Raw genomic sequence first — 13,901 nt, 5'->3', positions numbered from 1 at the left:
GTTGTTATAAATCATAGATTGGTCGATTCAGGACGCTGGTCACGTTCCAGACGCACCAACACAGGCTGACTTGCTGTACCGCGTTGCTAGGTAATTGTGCTCTACCTTATGGTCAGCGAATCCATCTCTGTCCTGTCCGGTGAATGACCCACAGACCCTGTTAGTTTATGCACATGATCACACTTTATAAAGCAGAGACCCTACCAACAACATACACGTCAAACAGTGACATCGGAGGGTTCACTCATTGACGGCGGCGGGCTGCGTTCACCTCAGTTTTCTGTTAAAGGAGAGTTCTGTGAAGTGATGATAACAATGATGGGAAGGTTGATGTGGTTCAATATAGATATATTTTTTTCCATTATTATTTATTTTTTACTTTACCCTTTTTTTCGCCCCAATTTCGTGAAATCCAATTGGTAGTTACGATCTTGTCTCATCTCTGCAACTACCCTACCGACTCGGGAGAAGCGAAGGTCGAGAGCCATGCGTCTGAAACACAGCTCTGCCAAGCCGCACTGCTTCTCGACACACTGCCCGCTTAACTCGGAAGCCAGCAGCACCAATGTGTCGGAGGAAACGTCGTCCAACTGACAACCGAAGTCAGCCAATGTTGACTTTGTGGCTGTGGTAACTAGTGACAACCCCTTATAGCTTTTGGCTTTCCATAACCGCTAGTGATGCGCGCACCGTATCTCTATAACACATTCGGAGCGCAGTCTACGCCACGTCTTACACAGCTCATAGGTTTTTGGACATTCAAATAAAAACATTCGTTAATAGTGCTGTTTTTATAATACTATATTTGCTGTAGGTTAGGTATTCAAAGGACCGTTATGCCCGCACAACATTGGCCATGTACAGTGGGCTATGGTAGCAGGGCTATTTATGAGATAGGCCTATATGTCGGGTCTTAAAGGGGAATGTCTTTGTTTGGGTTCTCAGTATCAGTCTTTCTTCAAGATGGAAATAGAACTGTGTCACCGTCAATCCTTCCCTTTAAAGCTGCGCTCCAGGGAATTAATCGAACTTGGAGTTTTGGCTTTAAACTTGTCCACGTGAAGACATTCCAAGGATTTCGCGGGAAAGGAGAGCGACCCCAGATGTTTTTACAAATCCTTATTTTCAATGACGGCCTACCCCGGCCCAACCGCTGGGCCCATTGTGTTCCGCCCTACGGGACGCTCAATCACAGAGCTAAGAAGTGTTCGTCCCTGGATGGGAGACCAGATCAAATCAAATCAAATTTATTTATATAGCCCTTCGTACATCAGCTGATATCTCAAAGTGCTGTACAGAAACCCAGCCTAAAACCCCAAACAGCAAGCAATGCAGGTGTAAAAGCACGGTGGCTAGGAAAAACTCCCTAGAAAGGCCAAAACCTAGGAAGAAACCTAGAGAGGAACCAGGCTGTGCCGGGTAGAGATTATAACAGAACATGGCCAAGATGTTCAAATGTTCATAAATGACCAGCATGGTCGAATAATAATAAGGCAGAACAGTTGAAACTGGAGCAGCAGCACGGTCAGGTGGACTGGGGACAGCAAGGAGTCATCATGTCAGGTAGTCCTGGGGCACGGTCCTAGGGCTCAGGTCCTCCGAGAGCGAGAAATGCTTCTGAAAGTGGTGTTGAAGGCCAGTGGGAGGCACTCTTTCCTCTTCTCTAACTGATTCGTTCTCGCGCAGGATCTGTATTAGGTTATAAGCTTTAATTGGGCTACAACAGGTGTCAGTTAGGCTATAGGCCCACTGCTAGACGAGACACACCAGACATAGATCTACTACCAACCTCTATAGACTAGACACACCAGACATAGAGCTACTACCAACCTCTATAGACTAGACAACCAGACATAGATCTCATAAAGCTCATTAGTATATTAACAGTCCCACTAACAACCTATTATAGGAAAAAATCCTGTCAAATGTTTTAAAGGATTTGGCATTGAGAATAGTTGATTAAAGTCAGCCTCAAGCATATCAGAATAGCCCCATTGTGTTTATGGAAGTTAAATCCATTGTTTCTGAGAAACTGCAGCACAGCACAGATAACTCCTTCCTGTGTGTGTGCGTGTGCGTGCGTGTGTGTGTGTGTGTGTGCGTGCGTGTGTGTGTGCGTGGCTAGCTTTCTGTAATCGATGGTGTCTTGGTCATAAATATCCCTCAGAGAATGCTTGGCCTGGGGGGCCTGCCATGGTTGCTGATGTGTGGCGGTGGCACTAAAACCCATTGCTTTCTCCATTGCTGAAGTGAAACTGTAAATCTCCAGAGTCCATTACGGCTCTCCATGGAGCCATGGCTAGCCATTACTCAGTGTAATCAGTCAGCCTCCTGTAGCTATGTTTGTAAATCTAATATATTGTGATGGTGGTGGTGAGTGTGATTATTCCAGACTGTGTGTATATGGGGGTAAGCAGAATATATTTCTGAAAGTACACACACAGCAAAGATGATTGCAATACTGTAGTGACCTCCAGGTGTGCAAGGTCACCTGGCTGGGATATGGAGAGTAAATAATGGATTGAATTTATATTGAACTTCTCAGTCTGGTTTAAATCATTGTTGCTGACCGTATTCCAACCTGCTGTTGCACAATGAATACAGACCAAGGCCAAGCCACTTCATGCAATCTGTTAATCAATATGTCATTTAATCAATATGTCATTTAATCAATATGTCATTTAATCAATATATAATTTAATCAATATATCATTTAATCAATGTCATTTAATCAATGTCATTTAATCAATATGTCATTTAATCAATATGTCATTTAATCAATATGTCATTTAATCAATATATCATTTAATCAATATGTCATTTAATTAATATGTCATTTAATCAATATGTCATTTAATCAATATGTCATTTAATCAATATGTCATTTAATCAATATATCATTTAATCAATATGTCATTTAATTAATATGTCATTTAATCAATATGTCATTTAATCTATATATCATTTAATCTATATATCATTTAATCAATATGTCATTTAATCAATATATCATTTAATCAATATATAATTTAATCAATATGTCATTTAATCAATATGTCATTTAATCAATATATCATTTAATCAATATGTCATTTAATCAATATGTCATTTAATCAATATGTCATTTAATCAATATATCATTTAATCAATATATAATTTAATCAATATGTCATTTAATCAATATGTCATTTAATCAATATATAATTTAATCAATATATCATTTAATCAATGTCATTTAATCAATGTCATTTTATCAATATGTCATTTAATCAATATGTCATTTAATCAATATGTCATTTAATCAATATATCATTTAATCAATATATCATTTAATCAATATATCATTTAATCAATATGTCATTTAATCAATATATCATTTAATCAATATATCATTTAATCAATATGTCATTTAATCAATATATCATTTAATCAATATATCATTTAATCAATATATCATTTAATCAATATGTCATTTAATCAATATATCATTTAATCAATATGTCATTTAATCAATATATAATTTAATCAATATATCATTTAATCAATATGTCATTTAATCAATATATCATTTAATCAATATGTCATTTAATCAATATGTCATTTAATCAATATGTCATTTAATCAATATATCATTTAATCAATATGTCATTTAATCAATATGTCATTTAATCAATATGTCATTTAGTCCACAACATGTATTAATCTAGGGTCTCCCGAGTGGTGCAGTGGTCTAAGGCACTGCATCTCAGTACTAGAGGCGTCACTACAGACACTCTGGTTCGATTCCAGGCTGTATCACAGCGGTCTAAGGCACTGCATCTCAGTGCTTGAGGCGTCACTACAGGCACCCTGGTTCGATTCCAGGCTGTATCACAACCGGCCGTGATTGGGAGTCCCATAGGGCGGTGTACAATTGGCCCAGCGTCGTCCCGGGTTTGGCCGGTGTAGGCCGTCGTTGTAAATAAGAATTTGTTCTTTAACTGACTTGCGTAGTGAAATAAAATTCAACACAGTAATAATTAAGGCAATGACAACATGGTTACTGGGCTTAGGATACAGATAGGCAGCTGTGTTACTACCGATATACAATGTTAGATCTACGCTGATTATGCACGTTCTATGACTTCTATTTCTATTGTAGCGACCTTTAATCCCAACACCTAGCAACCTCGTCAAGAGCTTTGGATCTCTTGGTGTAACAGCTAAGGTGTTGGGTTGACAGACGCTGGACCTGGGTTCGAGTCCCGGTCAGGACTAATCCCAACAACTAGCAACCTCGTCAAGAGCTTTGGATCTCTTGGTGTAACAGCTAAGGTGTTGGGTTGACAGACGCTGGACCTGGGTTCGAGTCCCTGTCAGGACTACCCCCCCAGAGTTAGCTATACCATAACCCACCCCCTTCCTTTTTCTCCTCTCAGATCCAAAGTTAGAGGACCATGGGAGGTGCGGTGGTGGACGAGGGACCTGGGGGGGTGAAGGCACCAGACGGGGGGTGGGGCTGGGCTGTGCTGTCCGGCTGTTTCGTCATCACTGGGTTCTCCTACGCCTTCCCCAAGGCTGTCAGCGTGTTCTTCAAGGAGCTGATCAGAGAGTTCGACGTGGGGTACAGCGACACAGCATGGATCTCATCTATACTGCTGGCTATGCTGTACGGCACAGGTAGAGGATGTGTACACACACACACGCACGCACACGCACGCACGCGCACGCACACGCACACACACACACTCACACAGGCAGGTACCCGAGTGGTGCGGTGGTCTAAGACACTAGTTGTGCCACTAGAGATTCTGGGTTCGAGTCCAGGCTCTGTCTCAGCCGGCTATGACCGGGAGACCCATGGGGCGGCGCACAATTGGCCCAGCGTCATCCTGGTTAGGGGAGGGTTTGGCCCAGTGTCATCCTGGTTAGGGGAGGGTTTGGTGTCATCCTGGCCCAGTGTCATCCTGGTTAGGGGTTAGGGTTTGGCCCAGTGTCATCCGGGTTAGGGGAGGGTTTGGCCCAGTGTCATCCTGGTTAGGGAGGGTTTGGCCCAGTGTCATCCTGGTTAGGGGGGTTTGGCCCAGTGTCATCCTGGTTTTGGCCCAGTGTCATCCTGGTTAGGGGAGGTTAGGGGAGGGTTTGGCCCAGTGTCATCCTGGTTAGGGGCCCAGGGTGGTTGGCCCAGTGTCATCCTGGTTAGGGGAGGGTTTGGCCCAGTGTCATCCTGGTTAGGGGAGGGTTTGGCCCAGTGTCATCCTGGTTAGGGGAGGGTTTCATCCTGGCCCCAGTGTCATCCTGGTTAGGGGAGGGTTTGGCCCAGTGTCATCCTGGTTAGGGAGGGTTTGGCCCAGTGTCAGGGGGAGGGTTTGGCCCAGTGTCATCCTGGTTAGGGGAGGGTTTGGCCCAGTGTCATCCTGGTTAGGGGAGGGTTTGGCCCAGTGTCATCCTGGTTAGGGGAGGGTTTGGCCCAGCGTCATCCTGGTTAGGGGAGGGTTTGGCCCAGTGTCATCCTGGTTAGGGGAGGGTTTGGCCCAGTGTCATCCTGGTTAGGGAGGGTTTGGCCCAGTGTCATCCTGGTTAGGGAGGGTTTGGCCCAGTGTCATCCTGGTTAGGGGAGGGTTTGGCCCAGTGTCGTCCTGGTTAGGGAGGGTTTGGCCCAGTGTCATCCTGGTTAGGGAGGGTTTGGCCCAGTGTCATCCTGGTTAGGGGAGGGTTTGGCCCAGGTCATCCTGGTTAGGGAGGGTTTGGCCCAGTGTCATCCTGGTTAGGGAGGGTTTGGCCCAGTGTCATCCTGGTTAGGGAGGGTTTGGCCCAGTGTCGTCCTGGTTAGGGAGGGTTTGGCCCAGTGTCATCCTGGTTAGGGGAGGGTTTGGCCCAGTGTCATCCTGGTTAGGGAGGGTTTGGCCCAGTGTCATCCTGGTTAGGGGAGGGTTTGGCCCAGTGTCATCCTGGTTAGGGAGGGTTTGGCCCAGTCATCCGGGTCATCCCCAGGTCATCCGGGTCAGGGTTTGGCCCAGTGTCATCCGGGTTAGGGAGGGTTTGGCCCAGTGTCATCCTGGTTAGGGAGGGTTTGGCCCAGTGTCATCCTGGTTAGGGAGGGTTTGGCCCAGTGTCATCCTGGTTTGGCCCAGTGTCATCCTGGGGAGGGTTTGGCCCAGTGTCATCCTGGTTTTTGGCCCAGTGTCATCCTGGTTAGGGAGGGTTTGGCCCAGTGTCATCCTGGTTAGGGAGGGTTTGGCCCAGTGTCATCCTGGTTAGGGAGGGTTTGGCCCAGTGTCATCCTGGTTAGGGAGGGTTTGGCCCAGTGTCATCCTGGTTAGGGAGGGTTTGGCCCAGTGTCATCCGGGTTAGGGGGAGGGTTTGGCCCAGTGTCATCCTGGTTAGGGAGGGTTTGGCCCAGGGGGTCAGGGGCCCAGTGTCATCCGGGTCAGGGGAGGGTTTGGCCCAGTGTCATCCGGGTCAGGGGAGGGTTTGGCCCAGTGTCATCCGGGTTAGGGAGGGTTTGGCCCAGGGGGTTAGGGGAGTGTTTGGCCCAGTGTCATCCTGGTTAGGGAGGGTTTGGCCGGCAGGGGTATCCTTGTCCCATCGCGCTCTAGTGACTCCTGTGGCGGGCAGGGAGCATGACAGCTGACACGGTCGCCAGGTGTACGGTGTTTCCTCCGACACGTTGGTGAGGCTGGCTTCCGGGTTAAGTGGGCATTCTGTCAAGAAGCAGTGTGGCTTGGTTGGGTTGTGTTTCCGGAGGGGCATTCTGTCAAGAACGGCTCTCGACCTTCGCCTCTCCCGAGTCTGTACGGGAGTTGCAGCGATGAGACAAGACTGTAACTACCAATTGGATGCCACATAGCTGGGGAGTAAAATAAAAAATTGGATACCACAGAAAAATAAAAAAGACAGGTAAACTGATACTGTCTAACACACACACACACACACACACACACACACACACACACACACACACACACACACACACACACACACACACACACACAGATTCACGTGTGTGTTCCTCTCCCTGCAGGTCCTCTGTGTTGGTGAATCACACAGATGGTCGGGGGACTTTTTGCCTCTCTGTGATGTGTTCCTCTCCCACGTGCAGGTCCTCTGTGCAGTGTGTTGGTGAATCTACCTGTCTACTAGAGACATTACAGGTGTCCACATCTACCTGTGATGATGGTGGGGGAGTCATTACAGGTTGGTCCACATCTACCTGTCTACTGGGGTCATTACAGGCTGGTCCACATCTACTCTCTACTGGAGTCATTACATTTGGTCCACATCTACCTGTCTACTAGAGACATCCAGGTTGGTCCACATCTACCTGTCTACTGGAGTCATTACAGGTTGGTCCACATCTACCTCTCTACTGGAGTCATTACAGGTTGGTCCACATCTACCTGTCTACTAGAGACATTACAGGTTGGTCCACATCTACCTGTCTACTGGAGTCATTACAGGTTGGTCCACATCTACCTGTCTACTGGAGTCATTACAGGTTGGTCCACATCTACCTGTCTACTGGAGTCATTACAGGCTGGTCCACATCTACCTCTCTACTGGAGTCATTACATGTTGGTCCACATCTACCTGTCTACTAGAGTCATTACAGGTTGGTCCACATCTACCTGGTCTACATCTAGTCTACTGACATTACAGGTTGGTCCACATCTACCTGTCTACTGGAGTCATTACAGGTTGGTCCACATCTACCTGTCATTACAGGTTGGTCCACATCTACCTGTCTACTGGAGTCATTACAGGTTGGTCCACATCTACCTGTCTACATTACAGGTGTCCACATACTGTCTACTGAGTCATTACAGGTTGGTCCACATCTACCTGTCTACTGGAGTCATTACAGGTTGGTCCACATCTACCTGTCTACTAGAGACATTACAGGTTGGTCCACATCTACCTGTCTACTGGAGTCATTACAGGTTGGTCCACATCTACCTGTCTACTGGAGTCATTACAGGTTGGTCCACATCTACCTGTCTACTGGAGTCATTACAGGTTGGTCCACATCTACCTGTCTACTAGAGACATTACAGGTTGGTCCACATCTACCTGTCTACTGGAGTCATTACAGGTTGGTCCACATCTACCTGTCTACTGGAGTCATTACAGGTTGGTCCACATCTACCTGTCTACTGGAGTCATTACAGGTTGGTCCACATCTACCTGTCTACTGGAGTCATTACAGGTTGGTCCACATCTACCTCCATACTGGAGTCATTACAGGTTGGTCCACATCTACCTGTCTACTGGAGTCATTACAGGTTGGTCCACATCTACCTCTCTACTGGAGTCATTACAGGTTGGTCCACATCTACCTGTCTACTGGAGTCATTACAGGTTGGTCCACATCTACCTGTTTACTGGAGTCATTACAGGTTGGTCCACATCTACCTGTTTACTGGAGTCATTACAGGTTGGTCCACATCTATACCTCTCTACTGGAGTCATTACAGGTTGGTCACACACACCTGTACATCAGCGTCATCAATGTGATACTGTATGTCTCCCACTTCTTTGACAGTCCTCTCCTGTCCCCCTGTCCTCCAGGTCTGGGCCTGGCGTTGAACTTCCAGCCGTCTCTGATCATGCTGAATCGCTACTTCAGTGAGAAGAGGCCCCTGGCTAACGGCCTGGCTGCTGCTGGGAGTCCTGTGGCCCTCTGCTGCTTATCACCTCTGGGACAGGTACGGCACTACACCTCTAACGTCTGACTCCTGTCCCCTAACCATAACCCTGCTCCTGGGAGCCCTGTGGCCCTCTGCTGTTTATCACCTCTGGGACAGGTACGATACTACACCCCTAACCCCTGACCCCTAACCATAACCCTGCTCCTGGGAGCCCTGTGGCCCTCTGCTGTTTATCACCTCTGGGACAGGTACGATACTACACCCCTAACCCCTGACCCCTAACCATAACCCTGCTGCTGGGAGCCCTGTGGCCCTCTGCTGTTTATCACCTCTGGGACAGGTACGATACTACACCCCTAACCCCTGACCCCTAACCATAACCCTGCTGCTGGGAGCCCTGTGGCCCTCTGCTGTTTATCACCTCTGGGACAGGTACGATACTACACCCCTAACCCCTGACCCCTAACCATAACCCTGCAGCTGGGAGCCCTGTATCCCTCTGCTGTTTATCACTTCTGGGACAGGTACAACACAACACCTCTAACGTCTGACCCCTGACCCCTAACCATAACCCTGCTCCTGGGAGCCCCATCACCCTTTGCTGCCTCTCCCCTCTACATTACACCTCTAACCTTTGACCCTAACCTTAACCCTAAACCTGCTGTCTCTTCCAGCTGTTGCAGTACCAGTACGGTTGGAGAGGAGGCTTCCTCATCCTCGGGGGGCTCCTGCTCAACTGCTGCGCCTGCGCGGCCCTCATGAGGCCCCTAGTGGCCCCTCCTAAACCCCCCCAGCGGGAAGACGTAGAGAAGGAGGGAAAAGAGTTGGAGGTAGAGAAGACCCAGTCCAAACCCAAACCTCTCCTGGACTTCAGTGTGTTTAAGGACAGGGGTTTCCTGATCTACACCATAGCTGCATCTATTATGGTGAGTCAGAACAAGAACAATACTGTCCCAAATGGCACCCTATTCCCTATATAGTGCACTACTCCTGACCAGAGCTCTATGGCACACTATTCCCTATATAGTGCACTACTTTTGACCAGAGTCCTAAGAAAACTGAAATTACAATTCAATAATTGAAAAAAAATAGAAGCTATAGTTCTATGTTTTTAATTTGTTTTTATTTGTATTCATGTCACTTGACTGCAATGAAATAGTCTGCCTTCGTTTCAAATTGACATGGTTAAGAGTTCCTCTGATCCTGTCCTAGGTTCTGGGTCTGTTTGTACCGCCGGTGTTCGTGGTGAGCTATGCCAAAGAGCTGGGCAACGAAGACACCAAGTCGGCCCTCCTCCTGTCCATCCTCGGCTTCATAGACATCTTCGCCCGGCCCACCTGTGGCGTCATCGCTGGGCTGAAGTGGGTCAGGCCCAGAGTTGTTTACCTGTTCAGCTTTGCCATGATCTTCAATGGATGCACTGACCTGGTGGGATCTCAGGTAGGGCTGGACGTGTAATTACAGTAATGTGTTGGCTTGTTGAGGTTGATTTGGTTGTCATGTGTACATTTCTGTTTGTTGTATTGACTAATGATACATACAGCACCTAAACTATACATATGTGTTGTTAACATCTCTGTTGTTACTGTATCAATATTGTTACTGTTGGTATCCTGTCAATACTGTAAAATGTTACTGTAAATACTGTAAAATGTTACTGTAAATACTGTAAAATGTTACTGTAAATACGGTAAAATGTTACTGTAAATACTGTAAAATGTTACTGTAAATACTATCTGGTTTCCATGTCACCTGCAGGCGAAGGACTACCCGTCTCTGGTGGTGTTCTGTGTGTTCTTCGGGATCTCCTACGGCATGGTCGGGGCGCTACAGTTTGAGGTTCTCATGGCGATCGTTGGCACAGAGAAATTCCCCAGCGCTATAGGACTGGTGTTGCTCATGGAAGCTATTGCTGTGCTGGTGGGACCACCTGGAGCAGGTTAGTACACACAGGATTAACAGGTGGAGGTTGGGTTAGGGCTTGGTTAGGGTTAAGGTTAAGGTTAGATAAATATAATGGAGAATTTATCCAGTTTCCTCTCCCCTCTGATCTCTCTCCCTCCTCACTCTCTCCTCTCCCTCTCTCTCTCCCTCCTCCTCCTCCTCCCTCCTCCTCCCTCTCTCTCTCCCTCCTCCTCCTCCCTCTCTTTCTCTCCCTCCTCCTCCTCCCTCTCTCTCTCTCTCCCTCCTCCTCCCTCTCTCTCTCCCTCCTCCTCCTCCTCCTCCCTCTCTCTCCCTCTCTCTCTCTCCCTCCTCCTCCCTCCCTCTCTCCCTCCTCCTCCTCCTCCTCCCTCTCTCCCTCCTCAGGTCGGCTGCTGGACGCCACTAAGAACTACATGTACGTGTTCCTGCTGGCAGGAATTGAGGTGGTCCTCGCCTCCGTGGTCCTCGCCACGTGTAACTTCCTGTTCATCAGGAAGAAGCCCTCGGAACCCGCTGCGGAACTGGAGAACGGAACGGTTTCCGCGGAAATGGAGCTTCTCAACAAGCCTGTTGCCGCTGAGGAAGAGGAGGAGGAGGAAGTAGAGAAGGGGGAGAAAGAGGTGAAGGAGATGAAGGAGAAAGAGGAGAAGGAGAAAGAGGAGAAGGAGAAAGAGGAGAAGGATAAAGAGGAGCTGAAGGAGATGAAGGAGGAGAAGGAGAAAGAGGAGGTGAAGGAGATGAAGGAGAAAGAGGAGATGAAGGAGATGAAGGAGATGAAGGAGAAAGAGGAGGTGAAGGAGATGAAGGAGAAAGAGGAGGTGAAGGAGATGAAGGAGGAAGCGGTTGAGAAAGCAAAGGAGGACGAGGAAGACAGTGAGAAAGAGAAGGAGGAGATCAGGCCTGAGAGCGTAATGGTGGTCTCAGAAGAAGTGGAGCGCTTCCTTAAAGAACCAGAAGAACAAAATGGCGCCTTGCTCTCCAGTTCTGAGACACGTCTGTAGGAGGAAGAGAACCTGGCACAGGACAAACTACAGACTTTAAACTTAAACACTGCCAAGGGCACTTTAAAGGGCACTAAGAATTGTACTCCGCAGTGTACTTTGAAGGGCACTAAAAAGTGTACTTAGAAGTGGGCCAAGAAAGTGCTTAGAGAAGCATACTGGGGAAGACACAGCTGGTCCTAGCAGTATCCTCCTGTATGTAGTTGAGGTGTTGTTGTGTTGTTATGTTGTGTAGCTGTTCTCTGTGGGCTGTGTGCCATATCAACAACAATAACGCACGCACACACGCACACACACACGCACACACACACACACACACACACACACACACACACAATGGTGAAGTGAAACTGATAAATGTCAAGTGAATAGCCGTGTTAATAGTGTTGTGCCCTGCCGTGTGAATTGTGAAGCTACCAGTGTGTAGTGCTGCAGGGCGATATGGTAGACACCATGTTGTTGTCTGTAATAATGTGGAATAAATACCGTCACTTCCTACCACTGTTACTCTGGAGCACAACATTAGAAGTGTTCCGGAACTTTAACCAAACCCAGCGTGGAACATTCCGCTGTCATTCAACATTCCGTTGTGGCAGAATGAGGAATGAATGGATAGATATCTGGCTACTGTTATGCATATCATTTCACTCTGAGCTTTGGCACAGACGTTTAAAGGTATAGTGATGTTGAACGGTTGAATTTCACTCTGTAACCTTGTAGAGATTGTAGACTTTATTAGACTAGAACACACAGACAGAGAGAGCGATGCCAATGAGAACACCAGACTAGTATCCCTGGTTACCTCCCTAATGGCACCCAGACAGAGAGATGCTAATGAGAACACCAGACTAGTATCCCTGGTTACCTCCCTCATGGCACCCAGACAGAGAGATGCTAATGAGAACACCAGACTAGTATCCCTGGTTACCTCCCTCATGGCACCCAGACAGAGAGATGCTAATGAGAACACCAGACTAGTATCCCTGGTTACCTCCCTAATGGCACCCAGACAGAGATACCCTGTTTCTGTTTGTTTCAGTGTCATAACATTAACTACGATGGCAGAAATAGGTCACACTGTTTCTAGACTTCACAGTTTAATCTGTAGATGCTGGGTGAGTCCCAAATGGAACTCTACTCCCTATATAGTGCACTACTTTTTTTAAATACCAGGGTCCCCATAGGGCTCTGTTCAAAACTAGTGCACTATATAGGGAATAGGGTTCCATTTGGAACCAGTCTGGCAGAACTAGCTGACAGAAACAATTCAGTCCAGAGTCCAATGACCTCCCATGCAGATCTAAAAAACACAGAAATGTATTGATAAATGTATTGATACATGTATTGATAAATGTATTGATACATGTATTGATAAATGTATTGATACATGTATTGATAAATGTATTGATACATGTATTGATACATGTATTGATACATGTATTGATACATGTATTGATAAATGTATTGATAAATGTATTGATAAATGTATTGATACTTTATGTCAGTATTTGTTAAGGAAGGCTAATAGCCTCTCCGTTTCATGATAAGTTATATTGTGTTCTGTTTTCTCAGTGCTACATGTTAACTGATAAAGACCATGTTGACGTAGGGTGTGGCTATTAGTCTACCTTGGATGCATCCCAAATGGCACCATGTTCCCTATATAGTGCACTATCGTCCCTGAGGTATGGCTATTAGTCTACCTTGGATGCATCCCAAATGGCACCATGTTCCCTATATAGTGCACTATCGTCCCTGAGGTGTGGCTATTAGTCTACCTTGGATGCATCCCAAATGGCACCATGTTCCCTATATAGTGCACTATCGTCCCTGAGGTGTGGTTATTAGTCTACCTTGGATGCATCCCAAATGGCACCATGTTCCCTATATAGTGCACTATCGTCCCTGAGGTGTGGCTATTAGTCTACCTTGGATGCATCCCAAATGGCACCATGTTCCCTATATAGTGCACTAGTGTCCCTGGTCAAAAGTATTTATTTATTTATTTAACGAGTCAGCTAAGAACAAATTCTTATTTTACAATGACGGCCCAAACCCGGATGACGCTGGGCCTATTGTGCGCCGCCCTATGGGGACTCCCAATCACAGCCGGTTGTGATACAGCCTGGAATCGAACCAGGTGTCTGTAGTGACGCCTCTAGCACTGTGACACAGTGCCTTAGACCGTTGCGCCACTCAGGAGGGACTAGGGTCCCACTAGGGTGCATTAATTCTACCTATATGTACATATTACCTCAATTACCTCGACTAACCTGTGCCCTCGCACATTGACTCTGCACCGGTACCCCCTGTATATAGCCTCCACATTGACTCTGCACCGGTACCCCCT

At 46.9% G+C, this 13,901-nt stretch overlaps 2 protein-coding genes across 2 annotated transcripts; both read left to right on the top strand.

Annotated features, from left to right (window-relative positions):
* The first annotated feature begins 3,657 nt into the window (after nucleotides 1-3,657).
* On the top strand, nucleotides 3,658-7,122 carry LOC135564895 (monocarboxylate transporter 4-like). The gene is made up of 2 exons (XM_065010979.1): nucleotides 3,658-4,659; nucleotides 7,082-7,122. The coding sequence occupies exons 1-2, from the start codon at nucleotides 4,437-4,439 to the stop codon at nucleotides 7,120-7,122; spliced, it is 264 nt and encodes an 87-aa protein (XP_064867051.1). The 5' UTR covers nucleotides 3,658-4,436.
* Nucleotides 7,123-7,155: 33 nt separating this feature from the next.
* On the top strand, nucleotides 7,156-13,159 carry LOC115121217 (monocarboxylate transporter 4-like). The gene is made up of 6 exons (XM_065010978.1): nucleotides 7,156-7,176; nucleotides 7,806-8,684; nucleotides 9,302-9,553; nucleotides 9,840-10,067; nucleotides 10,386-10,566; nucleotides 10,935-13,159. Exons 1-6 carry the CDS (start codon nucleotides 7,156-7,158, stop codon nucleotides 11,549-11,551), a joined length of 2,178 nt encoding a protein of 725 aa, XP_064867050.1. The 3' UTR covers nucleotides 11,552-13,159.
* The last annotated feature ends 742 nt before the right edge of the window (nucleotides 13,160-13,901 follow it).

This window comes from Oncorhynchus nerka, linkage group LG26 (assembly GCF_034236695.1).
Source record: "Oncorhynchus nerka isolate Pitt River linkage group LG26, Oner_Uvic_2.0, whole genome shotgun sequence".
In the NCBI taxonomy this organism is placed as follows: Eukaryota; Metazoa; Chordata; class Actinopteri; order Salmoniformes; family Salmonidae; genus Oncorhynchus; species Oncorhynchus nerka.
This window is presented reverse-complemented; position numbering and strand designations above follow the sequence as displayed.